The sequence below is a fragment of the Vulpes lagopus genome, chromosome 5, assembly GCF_018345385.1.
Source record: "Vulpes lagopus strain Blue_001 chromosome 5, ASM1834538v1, whole genome shotgun sequence".
NCBI classification, from domain to species: Eukaryota; Metazoa; Chordata; class Mammalia; order Carnivora; family Canidae; genus Vulpes; species Vulpes lagopus.
In genome coordinates this window covers 81,455,557-81,478,115 of record NC_054828.1, presented here as the reverse complement: position 1 = coordinate 81,478,115, position 22,559 = coordinate 81,455,557, and the positions used below count along the sequence as shown (strand labels likewise).

The 22,559-nt window shown below is 38.2% G+C and overlaps 1 protein-coding gene across 3 annotated transcripts in view; it reads right to left on the bottom strand.

Moving 5' to 3' along the window:
* Positions 1 to 35: 35 nt before the first annotated feature.
* Positions 36 to 22,559, bottom strand: part of CSDE1 (cold shock domain containing E1) — a 40,416-nt gene continuing 17,892 nt past the window's right edge. For 2 of the 3 annotated variants that reach the window (XM_041756111.1, XM_041756113.1), the window contains 16 exons: positions 22,130 to 22,222; positions 21,413 to 21,510; positions 18,391 to 18,472; positions 17,540 to 17,668; positions 17,308 to 17,433; positions 16,454 to 16,666; positions 14,692 to 14,832; positions 14,443 to 14,607; positions 10,083 to 10,190; positions 9,107 to 9,282; positions 8,468 to 8,580; positions 6,677 to 6,796; positions 3,394 to 3,572; positions 2,579 to 2,742; positions 1,706 to 1,838; positions 36 to 1,348 (listed from right to left, as the gene is read on the bottom strand). In XM_041756111.1, the coding sequence (XP_041612045.1) occupies positions 1,301 to 1,348; positions 1,706 to 1,838; positions 2,579 to 2,742; positions 3,394 to 3,572; positions 6,677 to 6,796; positions 8,468 to 8,580; positions 9,107 to 9,282; positions 10,083 to 10,190; positions 14,443 to 14,607; positions 14,692 to 14,832; positions 16,454 to 16,666; positions 17,308 to 17,433; positions 17,540 to 17,668; positions 18,391 to 18,472; positions 21,413 to 21,510; positions 22,130 to 22,222 (2,088 nt within the window). In that variant the 3' untranslated portion in view covers positions 36 to 1,300. The remainder of the gene's footprint in view (positions 1,349 to 1,705; positions 1,839 to 2,578; positions 2,743 to 3,393; positions 3,573 to 6,676; positions 6,797 to 8,467; positions 8,581 to 9,106; positions 9,283 to 10,082; positions 10,191 to 14,442; positions 14,608 to 14,691; positions 14,833 to 16,453; positions 16,667 to 17,307; positions 17,434 to 17,539; positions 17,669 to 18,390; positions 18,473 to 21,412; positions 21,511 to 22,129; positions 22,223 to 22,559) is intronic. The other variant, XM_041756112.1, reaches the window with a different exon arrangement.

The window sequence follows — 22,559 nt, the reverse complement described above, 5'->3', positions numbered from 1 at the left end:
ACACAGGACGCCTCAAAAATGAAAGCGCTAGGTGCTAGAGTCTCAAAAATCAGTAAAACTTTATTCGCTTCCATTCTTTCGCCATTAACAGAAAACTGGAGAAAGCAAAAATGTTTTGTGTTTACAAAGATAAACGGCCTCTTAACCCAGAGAAGATCAAAACCTCAAATGACAACGGGGAAGATAAAAGCGCCCTCCCCCACATCCCCTGAGCTGCCCTTGTCATCTTAGACAAAGCCTTCAGTCCACTGGCCAGGGGCCCTGGATGTGGCCAATTCAAGATGAGGGCCAAGAAATCAGACCAATCCGTTCCCGTGATATAAAGTCGAACAGAGACTACACCAAGGGTCAAGTGCCTGTATTTCACAGGACACAGGAACCAGGCGGCTACTTATAAAAAAAACAAGATTCATTTCAGGCACAACTTTTTTATTTTTTTTGTTTTGTTTTGTTTTTAAATCAGTAAAAGAAACTGGGTCCTAGAAGCTGCAGTGATCTAAGCAGCAGCAAGTTTGTGCATTCTTTTTTTGTTGTTTAAATACGATTAAATTACCACACTGCTGGCACACCTCATTTGCATGAAATTCTGCACCATACATACTAATTGTAGTAAAGTTACCCCCCCTCCCCAATCCCAGGAAAAAAGAAACTACTCTGGAAGATAATTTTCACTGAAATCTAACCAAACTTCGTTAAGTGGACTGTGACAAGATTATAAATGATATGAAAAATAACATTTTAACATTTGGCCATCAACTTAAGGAAATGGTTTGCCTATACAAATTTTTATAATTTTTGTTAATTTTTAATATATTCTACCTTCATATGGTCCTCAGAATTAAAGCATAATGAACAGGAAAGAAAAGGAAAAGAATGCAACTGAGTGCTAAGGCAGAACATCGTGCCAGATAGTAATGAAGGTAGAGTATATGCTAAATACCAAGTGCAGAATTTCATAGGGCCAACAAGATAACAGTCTATATTTTCACTTACACAGGCGAAGTGGATTTTGCAATTACCAGTTGCGTTAAATGCACCAAATAAAGCTCCTAAAATTGATACTATAAGGCGCCACCTTAAGTTTTCCAGGCTGCAACTGTGCATAATTTTTAAAATGGTTTTCTTAAATTTATTTATTTTTTTAAACATAACACGAGGAAGGTGTTAAAACTGGTGTAATAGCTCAATAGAATAAGTATTCCAGATTTTGGGAGGGATGAAGAGGGAGATATTCAGAACCCTTCACCAGAATCCCCCCAACTTGATCATAGTGGATTAATGATGTGCTTTGTGGTTGTGGTTAGTCAATGACACCAGCTTGACGGATCTTTCTTTCTGCACCAAATCCCTGTGAAGAAGTAAAACTGTAGTTAATGGCTATACAAGCGTTACTTTTAATCATCGTAACTACGACCGTTTCTTTCCCAGATGAGGAAATCCACAGTAAGCCCTCCTGATCTATTACATAAAATCTGATTATCAGGAAGACCATGAAATGTGCTTTTCACTGTGAACAATTATTGTTAGGGTCTGAACCAATGTGTAGGATGTTTTAACTAGTTTTAAGCATACTGAATACTGAAAAAGAATCTTTAAGTTCCCTGCTTCATTGAATGCTGAGCTATGCCAAAAGAGGACCCTGAGTAGCATAATGGTCTATCAGCTGCCCCAACCTATCCCAGCACCTTGTATATGTCCCTCATACCATTGAGTTATCTGGTCCCCTTGGCTGACGAAGAACCATTAGGCGAGGAGCACTGGCATCATCCAGGGTGATGTTCTTCAAGCGATTGACCAACCTATCAGGTCGTGGGGCTGCAACAGCCTTGGGGCCCTCGCTATAATGAAATCAAGAGGCAAGAACAACTCTTGGTGGGAAAAAAGCAAGTACTTGCAGAGGTGTTTTCTCTACCGAAATGACTCAGTTTTAATGAGGGGACTCTTGCCTCATCAAGCCAGCTAGCTAGCAAGACAGGACAGACAAGTTTTGTTTATGTTTTTATTACTAACTCAAGGCTTATTACTATGGAGGAACTGGAAGGATCATTTGGGTGAGGGTCATTCCTGAACTGGTCCACAACTAGAAAAACCAGTTTCACAGACTTTATAAAATGAGGTAGTAGATGTGAAAAACCTTAGAGAACAAAAATATGTAGAAATATTTTCAAGAGACTCCCAGCTCCTCTTAGGGTAACATTATGGATTTAAAAAATTTTAAAACAGAAAGTATTGCTAGACTATATAGTTAGAATTTTAAGCAGCATATAAATGGTTTAATGGAAGAAAAAGCTACACAGAGTCCTTTAAGAACAAGGACTACATAATCTTACTATATTTAAGTTCTAATACATACAATGTACCCAATTAATGTTTCATTGGGCCACATTTAGAAGACTAAAATTTAGACAATGGAGACTAGAGGTAAAAAAAAAAAAAAAAAAGATACAGGAAAGATCAAGAAATAACCACAAAGTGGCAGGATAATAAAAGCAGTCATGAAAAATGAAGAAGTGTGATAAACCAGAGTTTACAGAAGTTTAAAGACAGTCAGTCCAGGGAGTTTACCAACCCAACTTACCAGACTCGCCAAACATTACAAGCACTGCACTTGCCAGTGCGCTGATTGAGAATCACTGAAAATTCCACTTCATCTCCAGCCTGTAGCTCAATGCCATCTTGAACTTCTTTCACATGGAAAAAGAGCTTCTTGCTATCTCCTACTTCATAATTAATGAAGCCAAACTGGGGGGAAGAGGAGGAAAAAAAAAAAAAAAAAAAACTACAGCTAAAAACAGGGACATATCACAAGGCGGAAAAGTACTCCACTCTGAATGAAGCACAATGCCTGACCCTAACTAGAAGTGGATTTATAAAACATGGTGTTAATGCCGATGATGCTCCAGTTTAGCTGCTTGTGCTAGAATGCAATAGCATTCTGAAAAACTTGCAAGGGAAGAAATCTTTGAAATCACTGCAAAAGAAACTCTGAGCTAAAGTAATACACAACATCTTTGTCTTTCTATTCTGAAAAATCTCACTCCCAATTTACTTTCCCTATCATGTAATGTTATCAATAGTACTTGTAACTTTCCTTTTAGCTCATATTGCCACTGTCTTTTCATTTTTTTTTAATAAATTAATTTTTATTGGTCAATTTACCAACATACAGAAAAACACCCAGTGCTCATCCCGTCAAGTGCCACTGTCTTTTCAGATGGTTTTCTTCACATTTTTACAAGCTACCTCAAATCACTGAAAAGGGGTGGAATAGAAAATAAAAACCAAGTGAATATTGACAGTTCTCCTTTGGATGAAAAAATTTTTAAGTTTTGGGTAACATCTATACCAACTCCTAAAAGAATCAAGTTCAGGTCCAGAGATACTACCACTTACCTGGTCCTTCACACACTCCACTGTGGCTCTACGCAGGGGTGTGATGTTGTAGGCCATAGTCTGTGCATTCTGGCCCAGGACACACAACTGGAACTTGACACTCTCTCCTTTCTGTAGGCAATCCCCTTTGTTGGCCATTCCAACTATGCCAAATGGATAGACCTCACCTTTCATATCCCCTGTAAGGAGAAACAGGCACAAAGTCTAATATTTTACAACAGTTCTAATGCTGATGGTCCTAAGAAATTTATAAAGCTTCAATGAAATACTATCATTAAAACAAGTGAGAACTTGTAATACTACACTTGCTAATGAACAGTTTTAAAATTTATTTTTTTAGTAATCTGTATACCCAACATGGGGCTCAAATTCATGACCCTGAGAGATTAAGAGTTGCATGCTCTTCTGACTGAACTAGTAGCCAGGGACCCCTAATAAACAGTTTTAAGCCACAGTTATGAAATTAAAAATAATAGCACTCACAATCTTATTATCTAAATATTTGGACATTTTAAGCAGAACAGGTTGCTAACATGACCCACTGGATTATCTTCTTCTCCAGTTCACAATATGAGCCAACCAGTCCAAAATATTTTGACCCACACCTAACTGGGCACTAAACAAGTCAGGCATGGGCAAAATCAACGTAGGTGAATTTCTTTGGCATTCTACCTCTTTTCTTTGTCTGTGGCTCCCCCAAACCAACAGGTACTTTTCTCCTAGTTCAGAGCTCAGCACACTTTTTCTTAAAAAAACAGTGAACACTTTAGGTTTGTAGGTCATCCTATTTCTGTCACAACTACTCAACTTTGCTGTCGTAGTGAGAAAGCAACCAAAGATAATATATAAAAGAATGGCTATGGCTGTTTCTAGAAAACTTTATTTATAGAAACAAGCCACCGTATTTTTTGTAGCACTCTTCCCTAGGGGCACCTGGGTGGCTCAGTCAGTTAAGTGTCGAACTCTTAATCTCAGCTCAAGTCTGGATCTCAGGGTCTTGAAGTTCAAGTCCTGATTGGGCTCCATGCTGGGTGTGGAGCCTACTTAAAAAAATAGATGAATAATGAAAATTTTAAAATTAAAAATAGAAAGTTGGCTGGAAGTCAGCACAGGCTATGAATAAAAACTATGCCAAAGGTTCAGTGGCTTCTCAGTTCACCTGGATGGTGAAGCCACTGAATCAAAAAAAATTAAGAGGAAAGAACAGGTGGAAGTGGAAGCTTCAGAACTGAAAATGCTTTTAACAATTCTCTTCAGGATTATAGGGTAAGTGAAGGTTTTCTTGCCAAACATACAAGAACCACAAACTTTTAAGGAGATACTTCCAACAGATAGAGTCATGCAGGATTAGAAACACCTGGTCTGATGCAGTGTTAATACTAACTACCATTTATTAAAACTTTACAGATTCATATTTAATCGTTCCAGAATCTTCTTAGATTGAAGATATTATCCTCATTTCAAAAGATGAAGAAACTGAGCTAGGAGAGGTTTAAGTAATCTAAGATTATATAGCTAGGAAGTGGAAAAGCTGGTGTTCAGGTCTAGGCCTACCCTACTTCAAAGACCATGGTCTTATATGGAGCTGTTGTATTCTTGAATAACAGCTGTTCTCACCAAAGTGGGAAAGTGTGACCTGTCTAGTCTCAAAAACCAAAGTGGGAGAGTGTGACCTGTCTAGTCTCAAAAACCTCTAGGCTTATATAGATTTAGATTATATAGATTATATAGGCTTATATAGATATAGATTTAGATATAGATATAGATTTCAGAAAAGTTTCCTTTTCCATAAGACCCTTGCTTTGGGCTGTATCCTAGAGCCAGTATTAAAGAATAAGTGGATTGGGGATTGGAACACAAACAGAAGTGGCGTGTTACAGAGAAGGAAGAAGGGCAGTTCAGTATTGTAGGAGTTAGTTGCCCAGCTTCCATGGCCCTTTCAGGAGTATGGTGTAATCATGGCATTGATCTAGAATATTAGGTTTGAAAAAGGCCAGGTTTGTACTGAGTGAATTTCTTTTTAACCACTGTGTGTTTAACCACCAGTGTTCGCAAAAGATGGAAAAGCAGAAAAAGTTCATTTTAAATTAATATGAATTAGATCTGAATTACCAAAAGGGGTGATTAAAGGACTCATCTGCTGTAACATCTATTTCTCTTGGGAGGAGTGTGGGGGGCTAGGGAAGGGTGAGATGGAGTACCATGTAAAATAAACTCTTAAGAACATCATGTGGTAAAAGGAACATGTGAACAAGGTTTATTTCTTTCTTTCAAATGATCTGTTCTTCCTTACTTCATGCTCTTTGAGTCCTAAAGGACACAAGATTTATTCTCTTTATGAACCAAACTATTATCTTTGGTTGGAAATTCAAAACCTCTCATCAACCCCATCAGTATGATATAGTTCAACTATACTAATCACCCAGTGGTTCCTACTAGCATTCCTAATGCAAACTTATCTTATGTACAAAGTAGTCTTTTTTTTTTTTTTTTTTTAAGATTTATTTATTTGAGAGAGAGAGAGAGAGAGAGAGAGCACACGCACGCACACTAAAAGCCAGAAGGGGAAAAAGGGAGAGAGAAGCTCAAGCTTACTCCACACAGGGTTCAATTTCACGATCCTGAGATCATGACCAGAGCTGAAATAATGAGTGGGATGCTCAATCAACTGTGCCACCCGGGCACCCCAAAGTCGTCTTTTTGGTGCTAATTGGTGGTGGTGGTGGTGGGGTTAGGAGTGGTACCAGAACTCAGGGAATTATTGAAGATGGGGAGAAAAAGGCAGAAAATGAAAAACAGAGAGAGCTCTGGCCCAGAGACAAGTAGCAGGATCCACATGGAACCCTAGCTATTAAGGAATAAATAAAGTACTTTTACAGAAAGGAAAAATGTTTATAGAAGTGAAAGCTGCTAGGAAAATTTGTTAATACTGATGTAAATAACCAGAGAATACAGGAAAACTATAAAGTTGTACGAAACACAGCCAATATGAGTATCTGCTTATCACACACTAGATGCCTATTAAGAGTGAGACTGTGTTTTCAGTGTATTTCAATATCATTCAGTTGCTCACCTTTCAGTCATCTGTTCACAACATAAACCCAGGCTATTCTAATTTCCAAAGCATATAAAAATAAAAGCCAGGGGATGGGAGGGTGAGGAAGAGCCACTTTTCCTTAATTTCAGTTTTTAACTGCAACAAACACCAACATGCTTAAAAATGTTCAAAGTACTCATATGAAGGTACAAACAAATTTCCAAAATCTAACAGGGATGCTCTTACCTTCTTCCACAATCTCAATCATTCCTTGGTACTCAGTCTGTGTTGGATCAACACTCCTCAAGGGGCGAATGACTTTACCAGAGTAGATGGTGGGATCAGCTTCCTCAGTAATGCCATTCACTACCAAAAAACCCCACAAAAAACAAAAAACAAAAAAACATAAACCTCTTACTCAATAATTTTTAACTACTCCAGAGGAAAAAAAGCAAAGATCATCACAAGAAATGTTAATAGAGGGCTGACTGCTTGTCTGCTATTTGTGAAATTTTTCTAAACTACCATTAAAATAAATTATTCCTTAATTTGTTTAAGGAATTAGCAAGTATTTGTATTTGAAACACGTCTTGCTCTCTTCACGTTTTCCAGGTGACTAAATATTACTTTTAGCAGGGGCCTTCCTTGGTCTCTAAAACGGCAACCTCAACTCTTATATATACTTCCCTATATTTTAATCTTAATAATATATATATATTTTTTAATTTTTTATTTATTTATGATAGTCACAGAGAGAGAGAGAGAGGCAGAGACACAGGCGGAGGGAGAAGCAGGCTCCATGCACCGGGAGCCCGATGTGGGATTCGATCCCGGGTCTCCAGGATCGCGCCCTGGGCCCAAGGCAGGCGCCAAACCGCTGCGCCACCCAGGGATCCCTTAATAATATATTTTACTATCTTTCTAAACATACAATCATCTTACTTGCCTGTGAATGAGACAAACTAAAAAATAAACTTGACAAAGGCAGGATCTAATTTCTTAACTGCTGTATCCCCAGTACCTAAAACACAGCATGCACTTAGATATTTACTGAACTGAAATGAATATTCTTGGCTGTCCTGTCTCTAGGTCTCACCAAGAGAAAGTATTATTTGGGGAGTTGAAGTGAAAGCCAAAGTTGCAGGTTTTATAAAAGTTAGAGATCATAAATAGCAATAATTTTCTGAAGTTCCCATTTTTTTTAAGATTTTATTTATTTATTCATGAGAGAGAGAGAGAGAGATGCAAAGGCATAGGTAGAGGGAGAAGCAGGCTCCACTCAAGGAAGCCCAATTTGGGACCTGATCCCCGGACCCAGGATCCTGCCCTCAGCCAAAGGCAGATGCTCAACTGCTGAGCCAGCCAGGCATCCCAAGTTCCCGATGCTTTTCATTCTTTTCCAAAATAGTCTCCTAGAGGAATGGATCTCTCTCCATCCCCATGGATATTACATCTTAGAGTTACTCTTATTATTTTTTAAATATCTTATTTATTTACTCATGAGAGACATACACAGAGAGAGGCAGAGAGACATAGGCAGAGGGAGAAGCAGGCTCCATACAGGGAGCCTGATGTGGGACTCGATCCTGGGACTCCAGGATCATGCCTTGGGCCAAAGGCAGGCGGTAAACCGCTGAGCCACCCAGGGATCCCACATCTTAGAGTTATTTTTTAAGAAAGAGGTATCAGGGACACCTGGGTGGCTCAGCAGTTGAGTATCTACCTTTGACTCAGGGTGTGATCCCGGATATTAAATTGAAAATAAGCATAAAACAAATGACCTAAACCATCTATCTAGTTCTACTTCTCACACTTGAGTGTACATCATAATTATCTAAAGGACTTGTTAAGACAGATAGCCCATTCTGAGTTTAGGTCTGGGGTGGGATCAGAGAACTTGTGGCCAGCTGATGCTGCTGGATCATACCTGGGGGATCTCCTAATACAGAACAATTTGGTTTTCACTTCCTCTTGCATCCTACCCCGTATTTTCCACCAAAAGCAAAGACTGATTAAGTAAAAATCACAATTCATTACCTGAGTGTGTTTTATTCACTTTTTCTGCACTGACTTTGTTGCCTTTGCCTTTGGACAAGCTATACTCGACCATGTCCCCCAGTTCCAAGCTATCAACATCACCAGAGAACTCACTGGGAAGAAAGGAAACATTTGAATAAGAAATCACTACAGATAATAGTAGCAAATAAATTTTATTTCTTCTATAGTAACATTCATGGAGTGCTTACTTATGCTGGATACTGTTTTAAACACATTATAGGCACTGACTTATTTCATCCTCAGAAACTATTCGTTTGGAGGTATGATTATCCCCAGCTTCAAGACAATGGAGCTAAGATACCAAGAGTTAGGTGGCAGAGACTGGATTTAAACGTGAATCACCTAAGAGCCTACACTCAACACCAAATCAATTGTACAACACTCTGTTGTATTCTTTCACTGAAACAGCAAAGTTCTTGTCCAATGTTCAAAGCAGGTACAGGCCGTTATCTTTTGGACACATGTTCTCTATAGAAGTTTTGTTTACATATTGCCATAATTTTACTAACATGAGATGTGGATCAAAAAAATATGTTGATCACCTCATACTAAATGTTTTGGACTCCCAAACCAAACAACGAATGTTAAGGTATTAAGTTCCTACAAGGCATTCCTTACCTGTAATGGAAAAAGATTTCCTTATCATGATTGGCTGTTTCAATAAATCCAAAATTATCCTTCAGAGTTGCCACATAACCCAAGAGCCTCTTGGAATTGGAATTACGACCTAAAAGTCGCACACAAGTTGCAACCTGCTGGCCAGGCCTCTGTTTGTCACTAATACTAAATTCAACCTGTGAAATATAAGGATGCTCATTAATACCATGTCTTTTCCACACCAAGTGCCTTACCTCAGGACCTACAACTTCCCCAGACCATGCTTTGTACTCCAAATATCCTTTGTATTAAATATTCTGATGGAGTAGATTTTTTTTTTAAATTTTTATTTATTTATGATAGTCACACAGAAAGAGAGAGAGGGGCAGAGACACAGGCAGAGGGAGAAGCAGGCTCCATGCACCGGGAGCCTGACGTGGGACTCGATCCCAGGTCTCCAGGATCGCGCCCTGGGCCAAAGGCAGGCGCCAAACCGCTGCGCCACCCAGGGATCCCGATGGAGTAGATTTTCATCAAAACTAACACTTCTAGGCCTCAACCCATTTTTCATAGGGGATTCAAGATTTGTTCTCCAGTGTGTATTTATTCCAAAATCTCAATTTCTCTAAAGCAGGGCTATCAGAAAACCAGACATAATAAGCATGAGAAAAATGCACATTATAAAATTTTTGGTGTGATTTTACTCTGATAATGTTTCAGCGGTTGTTTTAGTTTGTAATACTTTTACCTAAGTTAATTGATTTAGGCATATCTTAGTGTTTAAATACTAACTCCTTAAAAAAGCTTTAATAAAGGATTTCCTAGACCCTGTTCTAATTCAATGAGCTGTTTTCAAATGGGAAGATGCTCCTGTATTAAACTCATAAGCACAAAATAATTTTAGCAAAACTTGGGTAAAATTAAAAACCACTGTGTAAAACTTATGATTAAGATGACAACCTTTAACCCTCCTCTCAAATAAGCAGAATTATCTTGCCTTATCTCCTATTTGAGGAGAAGCAGATCCTTCCACATCCTTGGCTTGAAAAGCAATAGTCAATTTCACCCCACAATCATCATACGCAATAACACCATCCTCAGCCTCCTAAAAAAAGAATACAATGAAAAGAATCAAGAACAAAAAGGCAATTAACAGCTACAATTTTTATAGACCCCTGAGCTAAGAACTGGCACAGCTATACAAATATCCTATTCTGGGTGGCTCAGTGGTTGAGTGTCTGCCTTCAGCTCAGGGTGTGATCCCAGTGTTCTGGGATCGAGTCCTGCATCGGGCTCCCCATGGGGAGCCTGCTTCTCCCTCTCCCTATGTCTCTGCCTCTCTATGTCTCTCACAAATAAATAAATAAGGTCTTATAAAAAAAGAAACCCTATTCTAGGGTTCCCTAACGGTAACAGATTTTTCATATGAATAAAAGGTGGTCTTACCTCTATCTACTGTTAATTTGGTCTTGTAGTCTCAAGAACCTAATCTTTTTGTTGAGGAGGGTAAGCTTATTGAAAATTTACCACACACTTACTCTATACTTTTCATAGCCAGTCAGAAACTAAACTGAGCATGTATTTTTAACAAAGTGGAAATTCTACAGGGCAAGAAGCTTTTATATCACCTATTTTGAATCTCCCATTGTGCTGTGCAGTGTTTTGTGTGAAACATATTTAACTAATAAATGAGAATTTACTTATTTTGCAAAAAAAAAAAAAAACCCCACCAAAACTAATTTTTAAATTTATTTATACATGAGAGACAGAGAGGCAGACGGGCAGAGGGAGAAGCAGGCTCCCTTTAGGGAGCCTGATATGAGATTTGATCCCAGGATCACTGACCTGAGCTAAAGGCAGATGCTCAAATCACTGAGCCACCCAGGCACCCCCAATGAAGGAGAACTTAATTTTGATAGGATCTAGCACAGTTCAGAGAATGTGATATTCAAATAGGAGATTAAATTATGATACACCAAATGTTTCCATAGTAACACTTTAAAACATTTCTGAATACCAGAAAGATTAGCTCTTCAAAAGTCTAAGAAATTTCGGATATGCCACACAGGATCATAAACAGTGACACTGTACAGCAACTACATAAATCATACTGCCCCTATGGTTTTAAGTATCATTCCTCCCTCCCTCCCTTTCTTTTCTTTCTTTCTTTTCTCTCTCTCTTTCTCTTTCCTTCCTTCCTTCCTTCCTTTCTTTCTTCCTTTCGATTTTATTCACTTATTCATGAGAGACACACAGAGAGAGGAAGAGACACAGGCAGAGGGAGAAGCAGGCTCCATGCAAGGAGCCTGATGTGGGACTCGATCCTAGGACTCCAGGATTACGCCCTGGGCCGAAGGCAGGAGCCAAACTGCTGAGCCACCCAGGGATCCCTTACATATCATTCCTATGGGAATTACTGCCCACATCCCTAATCTAGCTAACTCCTTTTCTAAGCTCCAGAACACATTACCAATTATTAATATTCAAAACCCGATTAATTTCTCTTACTATTCATATTCCTTGTACAACTGCTATGCAATCATACTGAACATTAAAACTATCAGATATTATTTTATATTATCAAATTTAATGTTATGATAAAATAATCTCCAAAGTTACTCCTATCCCTATTAGGAAAGTCTTAGGAAGCTAAAATAAATTTGACCAAGGTTATATAGTCAGTACAAAATGCTAAGGATCTGACTTTGGTAAATGAAGAAGGAAGTCAGTGATTTCAGGTCTGACTCTACTGACACTCTTTGGCAAGTCAACCACACTCAAAATCTCAGCATTCAAATTTGCTCTCAACTCAGCCATTAACCTCAATATTCAGTCAACATCTGACAATGTACTACACACCAAGTATAGGAAATAGAGATAAGGCAATACCTGCTTATGAAGAGCCCAGCTTAGCAAAAACAGATTCATTAACAAGTGTAACACATTGTTATAAGTAAGCAATGACAGAAGGACTTACTAGAGTCCAGTGTTGGTGAAGAAAAGAACAATAGAAGGACAGGAAAAATCTTACACAAAGGCTGTCTTGATCAAGTCAATTTTGCCACAGCCATTTGGAAAGCAGGGCATTCTAAGAGCTAAAAACCATTAAAAATAAGTCCCATTGGTTTTCTTCTGTTTATAATAATTGTCAACAGCAACACTTGTGAAATTCCTACTATGGGCCAGGCCCTGTGAGAGCTTTTTCAAAGAAATAGGAGACTATGATTTTTTCTTTTTTTCTTTTTTAGAGATTTTATTTGTTTCTTCATGAGAGAGACACAGAGAGAGGCAGAGACATAAGCAGAGAGAAGCAGGCTCTCTTCAGGGAACCTGATGTGGAACTCGATCCCAGGACCCCAGGATTATGACCTGAGCCAAAGGCAGACATTCAAGAACTGAGCCACCCAGGTGTCTATGATTTTTTTGTTTAAAAACTTAGGCTTGGAGGTGATTTCCTAGGCTACAAAATAAATGGTAAACAAGAATATTCCACTCTTATCGGCTCCTAAATAGTTATTTCTAAAATTACCTTCTCTCTCATGCACCTTTCTCTTGTCTACATCCATGATCTGTTCCCCAGTTCAAGGACTACCTAAATTTCCTATCAGGCCTCTTCATCTTTTGTCTTTCTCCACCCCCATCTAGGGTTCATCTATTGCCATTTCTTCCTAAAGTGCATACCAAATGCCACTTTCTAAAAGAAATCTGAGTACAGAATAATGTCTAAATTCTTTAGAAAAGTGGGACACCTGAGTGGCTCAGGGGTTGAGCATCTGCCTTCGGCTCAAGGTGGGATCCTGGGGACCCATGATGGAGTCCTCCATCAGGCTCCCTGCATGGAGCCTGCTTCTCTCCCTCTGCTTGTGTCTGTCTCTCATGAATGAATATTTAAAATCTTTAAAAAAATAAATTTTTTAAAAATAAATTCTTCAGAGTAGCAATCAAACTTTCTCAATCTAGCTGTATCCTGATTTTTCATCCTTGTTTCCCCTACTCAACCCTACCAAAGAAAACCCTATCTTCCTATTTAACTACTTAGTGCTTTCTAAAGAAACCCTGAATTTTTCTCATCTGTACATCTATTCTGTGAGGAATGTCCTTTCCTCATTTATCTCTTTATTTTTAAAGATTTTATTTATTCGAGAGAGAGAGAGAGACAGAGAGAGAGGCAGAGACACAGGCAGAGGGAGAAGCAGGATCCATGCAGGGAGTCCAATAGGAGACTTGATCTCGAGTTTCCAGGATCACACCCGGGGCTGAAGGCGGTGCTAAACCTCTGAGCCACCTGGGCTGCCCTATCTCTAACTATTTAAATGTCAGTGCCTTAGTGAAACCATCCCAGATCCCAACAGTCTAGAATTCATTTTCACCATAGCACTTTCACTGACCTTTCATGGAGACATTTTGTATTTTGTATGAATTACCTGCTTCTACGCAACTCTCAGTTTATTATTTACTTTTTTTTTTTTTTAAGATTCTATTTATTCATGAGAGACACTGAAAGAGGCAGAGACACAGGCAGAGGGAGAAGCAGAAGCAGGCTCCCCGTAGGAAGCCTGATGCGGGACTCAATCCTGGGTCTCCAGAATCATACCCCAGGTGGAAGGCGGCGCTAAACCACTGAGCCACCGGGACTGCCCTCAGTTTATTATTTACTTGAGAGCAAAAACCATGTTAGACTAGCCAGCTTTGTATTTCTATTCAGTGAACTATTCAATAAATGGAGTTAAAATGTGTGAATGGAATCTACTCAAATATGAAACTATTAAACTGCTTGGGAAGACAAGTACTACCATTTTAGATGAGCGGCTCTCAACTAGGGGTGATTTGGGAATGCCTGGCAGTATAGGGTAACACTTTTAGCTGTCACAGAGGGGGAGATGACACATATTGGTCTCTAGTGGGTAAAGACTAGGGATGCTACCAAACATTCAACAATGCACAGAATGGCCACCACCTCCACACAAAAGTCAATAATGCTGGGGTTAAAAATCCTTTTAGTTTAGTTCACCACTGTTAATATTACAGAGAATTTCAAGAGAGACATTACTCAACTCCATTATTGTGTGGACAGTAGCTTCCTTGAAGCAGAAGACAAAGAGCTACATATATCAGGGGCGCCTGGGTGGCTCATTTGGGTAAGTGTCCAACTCTTGATTTCAGCTCAGGCCATGATCTCAGGGTCTTGAGGTTGAGCCCCCATCAGGTTCCATGCTCAACACAGAGTCTGCTTCTCTCTCCTTCCCTCTCCCCCTCAGCCCCTCCCCCTGTTCATGTGTGCATCTCTTTCTAAAATAAATAAATCTTAAAAAAAAAAAAAAAACCTACGTAAATCATTTTGATCATGTAAAACTTACCTTTTCTTTGCCTTTATTTGGGCTAGTGGTTTTAGGATTGGAGAAAGTGGCTTCTTTTTCAACAGTGCCCAGAAAACGATGATCTGAATGGGAGTGAAATGAAACCGTGCCCTTGGGAAGTTTTTTAATCCTAATAGCATGATTTCTTTGGGCAGAGAGCATATCCTACAAATGATAAACAAAAGTAACTTTAAACTGAAAAAGGAAGTACCAAGAAACCATCCCATTCTTTTCTCAAAAAGTACTCACAGGAACCACAGTAAACTCTACTTCATCTGCAATATGGAGCTGGTTCCCATCCAGAATTTCACTGAAGTGGAAGAACATACGAGCATCGCGATCCACACACTTGATGAAACCAAAACCATCTCTCATGGCAGCAATTACACCCTGAAATCCAGATAATATTTTCACTGACTGTGAAGTTTGCCAAGAAAACAACACTCAACTATGGAAGCATCAAGTTGAATTCACTAGGAATTCTGTTTAATGACCCAAATTCTGTATCTACATTTTAATTTGTCCATTTAAATACAAACTCATGCTTTCAGTCTTTCAGTAAGTCAACCTCTGAGCAATTGTGTGAGATGCTGCTTCTTGGCCAGGATGCACAAAAAAATTTATCTCACATGAATGTAAACACATGCATACAATGTATTCCTTTTAATTAAAAAATCTGTGAATTTGGTATTATCCTGTTTTACAAAATGAGGAAATCAAGGCTGAGAGAGGTTAAGCAGTTTGTCCAAAGCACACAGTTTAATTAAGTGGTAGAATGATTCCAAATAAGGCCTAAGCTTTATCACAACATCCAGAAATTTTAAAAATCTATACACATACTTCACATACTTCCAAAGTCAACTAAAGGCAACTTTATAGTCTCTTACCTCAAAATTTTTTTGTGAGTTTAGGCACAAGAAAGGCTTAATTTAAGATTTAGGTCTCAAGAATAAAATATAGGAAATCCTTTCCTAATTTTTTTCTCCCTTCAACTAATTATCAGCTTTGTGAGGGCATTATATACAGAGTTAATTGGCACATCGCAGGTACTCAAATGTTTACTGAAATAATTATTATCAACCTACCAATGACTTATATATATTGCATATTTATTTACATTATCAATGATAACTATGCCATAACCAGTTTTGAACACAGTATAAATATTTTGACCTTTAATCCTTGCTAAATCTTAACGGCAGCCAAGCAACTCAACAATGTAGTGCATACCGTCAAGCAAAATAGATCCTACCTGAGAAGTTTTAAAAAACAATCATTCATTTGATTCTCAAGATTTTTAAAGTAGAAGTGTCAAACAAAAGCGAAGTCGCAAGAAACTTAAAATTTTCATTAAAAAAAAAAAAAATTTTTTTTCATTAAAATGTACAGTTCCACTGCCAGCACTGAGATACATCACACGTTATAATTCCCAGCAGAATTAACTATAAATTATAAATTACACCTAAGAAAGTTAATTTATGAAAACCAAGCTTGTAAAACATGTTTGGGAAATATTCTGGTATATGTCATTCCTGGACTTATATCCACTAAAAACGATTTGCAAAGTCCTGCTGTAAAAACAAAAAAAAAAAACCCCAAAAACAAAAAACAAAAGTACTCAAAAAGTAAAACCTATTTGTTTTATCTAGTGTTTATTAAACATCTTATGGAACAGTTTGGGAAAATCTACTTACTATAATGAGACATTTGAATTTTCTGTCTCCCTATTTAAGATCCAGAGAATCACTGACTCTCCAAGATCTTAGAACTCATCCTGTACACATTTTCTTTTCTAAAAATTTTTCACATCTATTCCCAGCTGATTGCCAGAGTCAGATATCAAACCCAGACTGACTCAAAGATCTGTGTTCTTAATCACTTAACAGGGTAATTGCCCAATGTCATTTGGGCAATTACCTTAAAGACTTCTCAGTAGAACATTACAAATTTGATTATAACACTCACCCCAAACTGAATACAAGGTAAGTATCTAATCAGATCCAACACTCACCATCTCTCTGGCTTCATTAGTGAACTGAAATGTGTTTGACAGAACTTCTATGTTGGTTGCTCGTTCTAATTTGTCACGTCGGTCTGTTGAAATATTAAACCTAACATGGTCGCCTTCCAGCAGGGTAACCTTGGATTTTGTATCTTTGTCTCCAAAGGGAAGTTCTTTAGGAATCACAAAATCAACTTTGATGCGTCCTGGCAATGGGTCATTCTGATGAGAAGGAAAAACTATTTTAGCTGGAGATTTCTCATCCTTCCTAGTTCTAAGTCAAACAAGAAGAACACACAGCAAACCCATGTTATTTATAATAAACAGTTCCCTACAGGGAAAAAAAGATGTTGATAACATAAGTCCAATTTGAAAGCTTTGTGTTCTATGGTCATAGGATACAACCATAAAATCACAATACTGCAGTAAAGATCCTGCACTCTGACAGAGATATTTTATTTAAGGAAAAGAACTTCAAGTCTTTTTTATGTTTCACATTTCTTTAGCAATGAGATACATTAGTCTCCTCTCCTCACCTTACTTCCGACACAAATGAAATAAATGAGGGTGGGGGATGGTGGAGGCGGGGGGGGGGGGGTAGGAGAACCCCAATAACACACACCCAAACTTGTTTGCCCCCAATTTTAGCCAGGATTTTTGTTCCTTTCTCCTTATCACCCAGTAAAAAAGAAAACATATTCATGGATACATTAATCATTGGTTTCTCATTTAGTTTAATTACATATATCAAGAAATATTCAATTGTTCCACCACTGTAAGATTACACTAATTAAGTAAAATTTCTGTATACCAAATTATTCTACTACTGATGAGACAAATTTCTCCTGAAAAAGACTACTTACCTGGTTTTTACTGGGTACTTTTGGGATTACTTTGGTTACAGTTCCTTCAAAATGTTCAATGCTGATATCTTCAAAAATGACTGTTCCTTGAGGCAACAGTCTCACATCTGTTGCAACTTCTTTCCCCTAAATCAGAAGGGGGAGGAATTATGTAATTTTAAGTGTTTCCGAAAAATGTAATTCATTTTGATCTTAAAAGAAGGCCAAAAATCAAATTAGTCAACCATCTTACATTTCTGTCCTTGATTGTGAATTCCACGTCATCTCCAGGCTGTAAGGTTTCTAAGTCACCCTTAAATTCACTATAGTGAAAGAATATCTCTTTTACAATATCACCTCTTTCAATAAAGCCAAATGCCTCCTAAAGAAAAATAAGCAAAACCCAAAAAAATAATAGGAACATTAGGTACTTATTCAGTGTACATGTTTATGATCACAATTTGCAATCAATTAAAAGTCTTTTCATAAAATTATAGTGTACCAGAAACAATATATTTGATTAGCTCTAATACTAACAGTATAAATTACATGGCCCATTTTAAAGGACATAATGAATTAGTAACCAAGGTATTTTAAGAAATTACTTTTGATGTTAACAGTGAAATATATGTATTTTTTAATTTATTCATGAGAGACACACAGAGAAGAGCAGAAACACAAGCAGAGGGAGCAGCAGGCTCCATGCAGGGAGCCTGATGCGGGACTTGATCCCGGGTCTCCAGGATCAGGCCCTGGGCCAAAGGCGGCGCCAAACCGCTAGGCCACCAGGGCTGCCCTGTTTGTTTGTTTGTTTTAATAAAGATTTATTTGTGAGAGACACATAGAGAGGGGGCAGACACACAGGTTTCCCTGCGGGGAGCCTGATGTGGGACTCGACCCCAGAACTCCAGGATCAAAACCCAAGCCAAAGGCAGACACTCAACCACTGCCACCCAGGCATCCCAACAGTGAAATATTTTTAAAGGGAAGACAATGATTAAAAAACAAACAAACAAACAAACAAACACCACGATTGGGTATGAAGTATAGACTAAAAGTAGTCAAAGCAAAAACCTCAAGTTTCTCGTATTTGAGGACACTTACCTTCATGGCACAAACTACTCCCTGACAGCGAGCTTGTTTCTTTTTCAACAGCATAATGTTACGAGCACTTACAGCACCAGTACTAGAAAGGAATAATTGGGTAGGGAAGGGAGGGAGGGGATTCAAAGAGGGGTGAAAAATGCATTGGTTTGGTTAGATATGATGAATCTAGAGAAACAATAACTAGTTTTCTGAGGCCTGAAGAATTTTACGTCAACATGAAGAGCAAATGTAGTTTATGGCACATGATCCGTTTCTTATGGCTTCATATGCATAGCCTTCTAAACTGGGTGCACACACATCATTTTTCTCTTATACTCTTAAAGGAGTATCATGGACACTCTAAGCTTTTTCTATTCCAACAGAAGAAATAAAGTCACAAGCTGAATGCAACCAAAGATGGGGAATCTCAAGTTTCAGGAAGGTCATTTCTTGGGTAAACATTTGAGTAGGTATTATATGCTGCAAAACCCCCCAAAAAAACCAACCAAACAAAAAACCCTGGGGATACAGAGATGGTCCCTGTTTTCTTTTTTTTTTTGGGGTCCCTGTTTTCAATGAGTGCTATATTTAGTAGCTATCCCATCAATTATTCTCGACTAAACAGACATAAAAGAAAGTTGAGTAAATGCAGTGATTAAAGGAGAAATTTGCTACACGTTATAAAATGACATTCACCTTCACTGAAAACCAGGTAGGCACTATATGTCATCCTATCCTCATCTGTGAGAAGCAATGTAAATCTGACTTCATTTTATATATTTATTTTTAAAAAAGATTTATTTATTATTGAGAGAGAGAGAGAGAGAGAGAGAGAGAGAGAGAGAGGCAGAGACACAGGCAGAGGGAGAAGCAGGCTCCATGCAGAGCCTGACGCAGGACTCGATCCCGGGTCTCCAGGATCACGCCCTGGGCTGAAGGCAGCGCTAAACTTGAGCCACTAGGGCTGCCCTGACTTCATTTTAAAGATGGTGCAGACTGTTGGTGTAATTGTTTTAAGAAAAACTGCAGACTAAGCAATTACTTCCCTTAATTTTTCATGGACAAACTGTAGCCCAATTGTGCTTTTTACTTCAAAAATTTAGGAGAATTATGAAGATGCTGGAAAAATTCTACTTGCCTTCGTAACCTACTATAGTGAAAGACTTTAGAGACAGAATGGGGCTCAAATGTCTGCTACTTCAAGGATGCGTAACTTTAGGCAACTCACTTTATGAGAACATACGTTAATTTTACAAACTAAAAGATGTCAGGTAAAGCTGTTCTCAGGATTAACAACTATACATAAAGTATTTAATGCAACTGCTTGGCACACACAGGAACTAAATAAAGGTCAAATAAAGCACTTTCACTGGCTCCACTTTTATTATTTAAAGATTTTATTTATTTATTCATGAGAGACACACACACAGAGAGAGGCAGAGACTCAGGTAGAGGAAGAAGCAGGCTCCATGCAGGGAACCAGATGTGGGACTCGATCCAGAACTCCAGGATCATGCCCTGGGCCGAAGGCAGGGACTCATCCCAGGGACTCCAGGATCACGCCCCTGGCTCCACTTTTAAATTCAAGCCCTATCTGCTCATTTCTTGAGATCAGATTGAGGCCTTTAGACTAGAACTATTAGTATATCCGCCAACTCAATCCAATTCCTTTCATTTTTTTAGATATTTATTTATTTTAGAAAGAGAATAAGAGCAAGAGAGAGAGCCTGTGGGGTAGAGGAAGAGGGAGAGGAGCCGGTTCCCCGATGAGCACACAGGCTGACATGGAGACTGATGTGACGCCCCCAAAACTCTGAGATCACGACCTGAGATGAAATCAAGAGTCTGACACTTAACCGATTGAGCCACACAGGTGCCTCTCAATCGGATTCCTTAAAATGAAGACTATAAAGTCTTACAAGAGGTAAGGTTCAGGGCTAATAATTCTGCACATGCTCTTGGGACTCTGCTTTCTCTGCTGTCAAAGGTGCATTCCTAGCATTTTTCCAACTTCCTACTATTAACTTCCTTCTGTACTTGTATAAAAATAATTATCCCTAGGTTTTCTTAACTATACTTTCCTTAAACTGCTTATGCTGATGAATTTGACAGCTGTACATCCTATTACTAGCTTGTTTCAGACTTATACATACAACTACATGTTTAGTATCTTCATCTAGACATACCCAGACACCTCAAATTCAAAATGCCAAAGTAAAGAGAATCATTTTTCCACACTTAATACTTTCTTAATATTAAGAATATCTTCTTAATCTGGTTAATAGTATCACCATCTGCCCAGTAGCCAGAGAAGTAGCATTTGGGACTCCCCTGTTATTAATTCCAACATACACCTCTACCTAATCAATCACAAAACTTGGTATTATCTTTTCAGTGTAGCTTGACTTCTCCACCTGAACAGCCCTGGCCTAACCACATTAGCATATTAGACCCTCATCTTGCATATTAACTCTCATGTCACTGCCTCTAGAGTACCCCCTCTCCAAAAGTCTACCATCTCCACCACTTCCAGTGATCTACACCGATCACACCTCCAACCCTGCTCCTATCTCCCATTTAAAATCTTTCAGAGTCCTTAGGGACTAGGGGATAAAGTTCAAACTTCATCTTCCTATGATCCAGTCAATTCAATCAATTCAAACTTATAGCCATTTCCTCAAAATGATACTTCTACTTAGAATGCTTCCAACCACTCAGTCTCCCCAGTGACTTTAAATACCTTCTCTCTAGCACTGCTGCTTTTACAAAACCTTTACTGACTTCTAGAACAGCTCCTTGAAAGCTCTGACCATATTTTAATTATATTCCTATTTTTGATATCCATACAGTGCCCAGCATAGAATAGACCCTCAAATGCTTAGCTAATGAAGTTTAAAAGATCATGAAAATATCATGAAAATTATCCAGATTCACAGGTTTTGTTTTTTTTTTTTTTTTTAATTCACTTCAAATTTCTTACTGGAGGGGGTGGACAAAAGAAACCAAACCCTCCCATCTTAGGTGGAAAAAGAGAACTTACTGTTTATTGTTATCAATTACAAAGTTTATTTTATCTCCAGTTTCCAGCTGAACATTCCCTTCGACATCTTCGGGGGTATAAGTCAGATAAAACACTTCCTGTGAATTAATAAGTTGTTATTACTATATTGGCAGGATGCATGTTCTCTGTATACTGTGATTTACTTCATTAAATACCTCTTAAACTGGCATTTTAAGCCAAATTTCTTAAAAATGCCTTATTAACAAATACATCATTTTATTCATATAAACACACACTTCCCCTCCATGATGCTGATGACTTCTGCGAGTCCACAGCTGAGCAGCAATCCAACTTCAAAAAGCTTACACACGTGGAAGCATTTGCCCAGAGACTGTAGTTACATTTCAAAAAAACCAATTTTTATGTAAGGCATTCCAAACAAAAAAGATGGAGTTAGTGCTTAAAAAGAACCAGAAAAAAGATCCCCTCCCACACCCCCAAAAAAAGTGAGTAAAAAGAACATTTTACCTTAATGTTCTAACTAAGGTCACACTTGGGCAAGCTAAGACACTTGGAAGTTCTAAGGATTTTTTCTTTTTAAAGTTTTTGATTATGCTGCACTCAAAGCCTCTTAGAAACCAAATTTAAAACTGAATTTATTAACTGCAGCTTACGTTTTCGATTTTGAATTTTAAAGTACGCTTATAGATCACATGGTGGATCAGGCAAAGGTTTAAGAAAAATACACAAGTTTACCCCATTACGTTCGTAGCATACACTCCCTGTTGGACTCTGACCCGGGGCAGCTGGAGATTTACTCTCTAAGTTGTGAGGAACAGCGCACACAACCTACCAGTCAAAAAAAAAAAAATTTCCATTGCTAATCATTTCAGGAGCAGCACTGTGCAATATTAACTGAATTTTAATATCCTCTATACTATACATAGGGATGCATTTTAATATGATCCACAAGAGGATGTCATGCTGCCAAGTTTCAAACTTACAGTACATAAATCGACTGTAAGTACAGACTTAGGGTTATATGTAAAAACCCAAATTGAGTCTTGACCATATTTTATTTCAGGTCAAGAAATGCCAGTGCTTCTGATAAAATCTTAAAATAATAATCTTTATATACTACAACTCTCTTGCGTGCAAACTGAGGAGATGGGGAGAATCTTCCTTT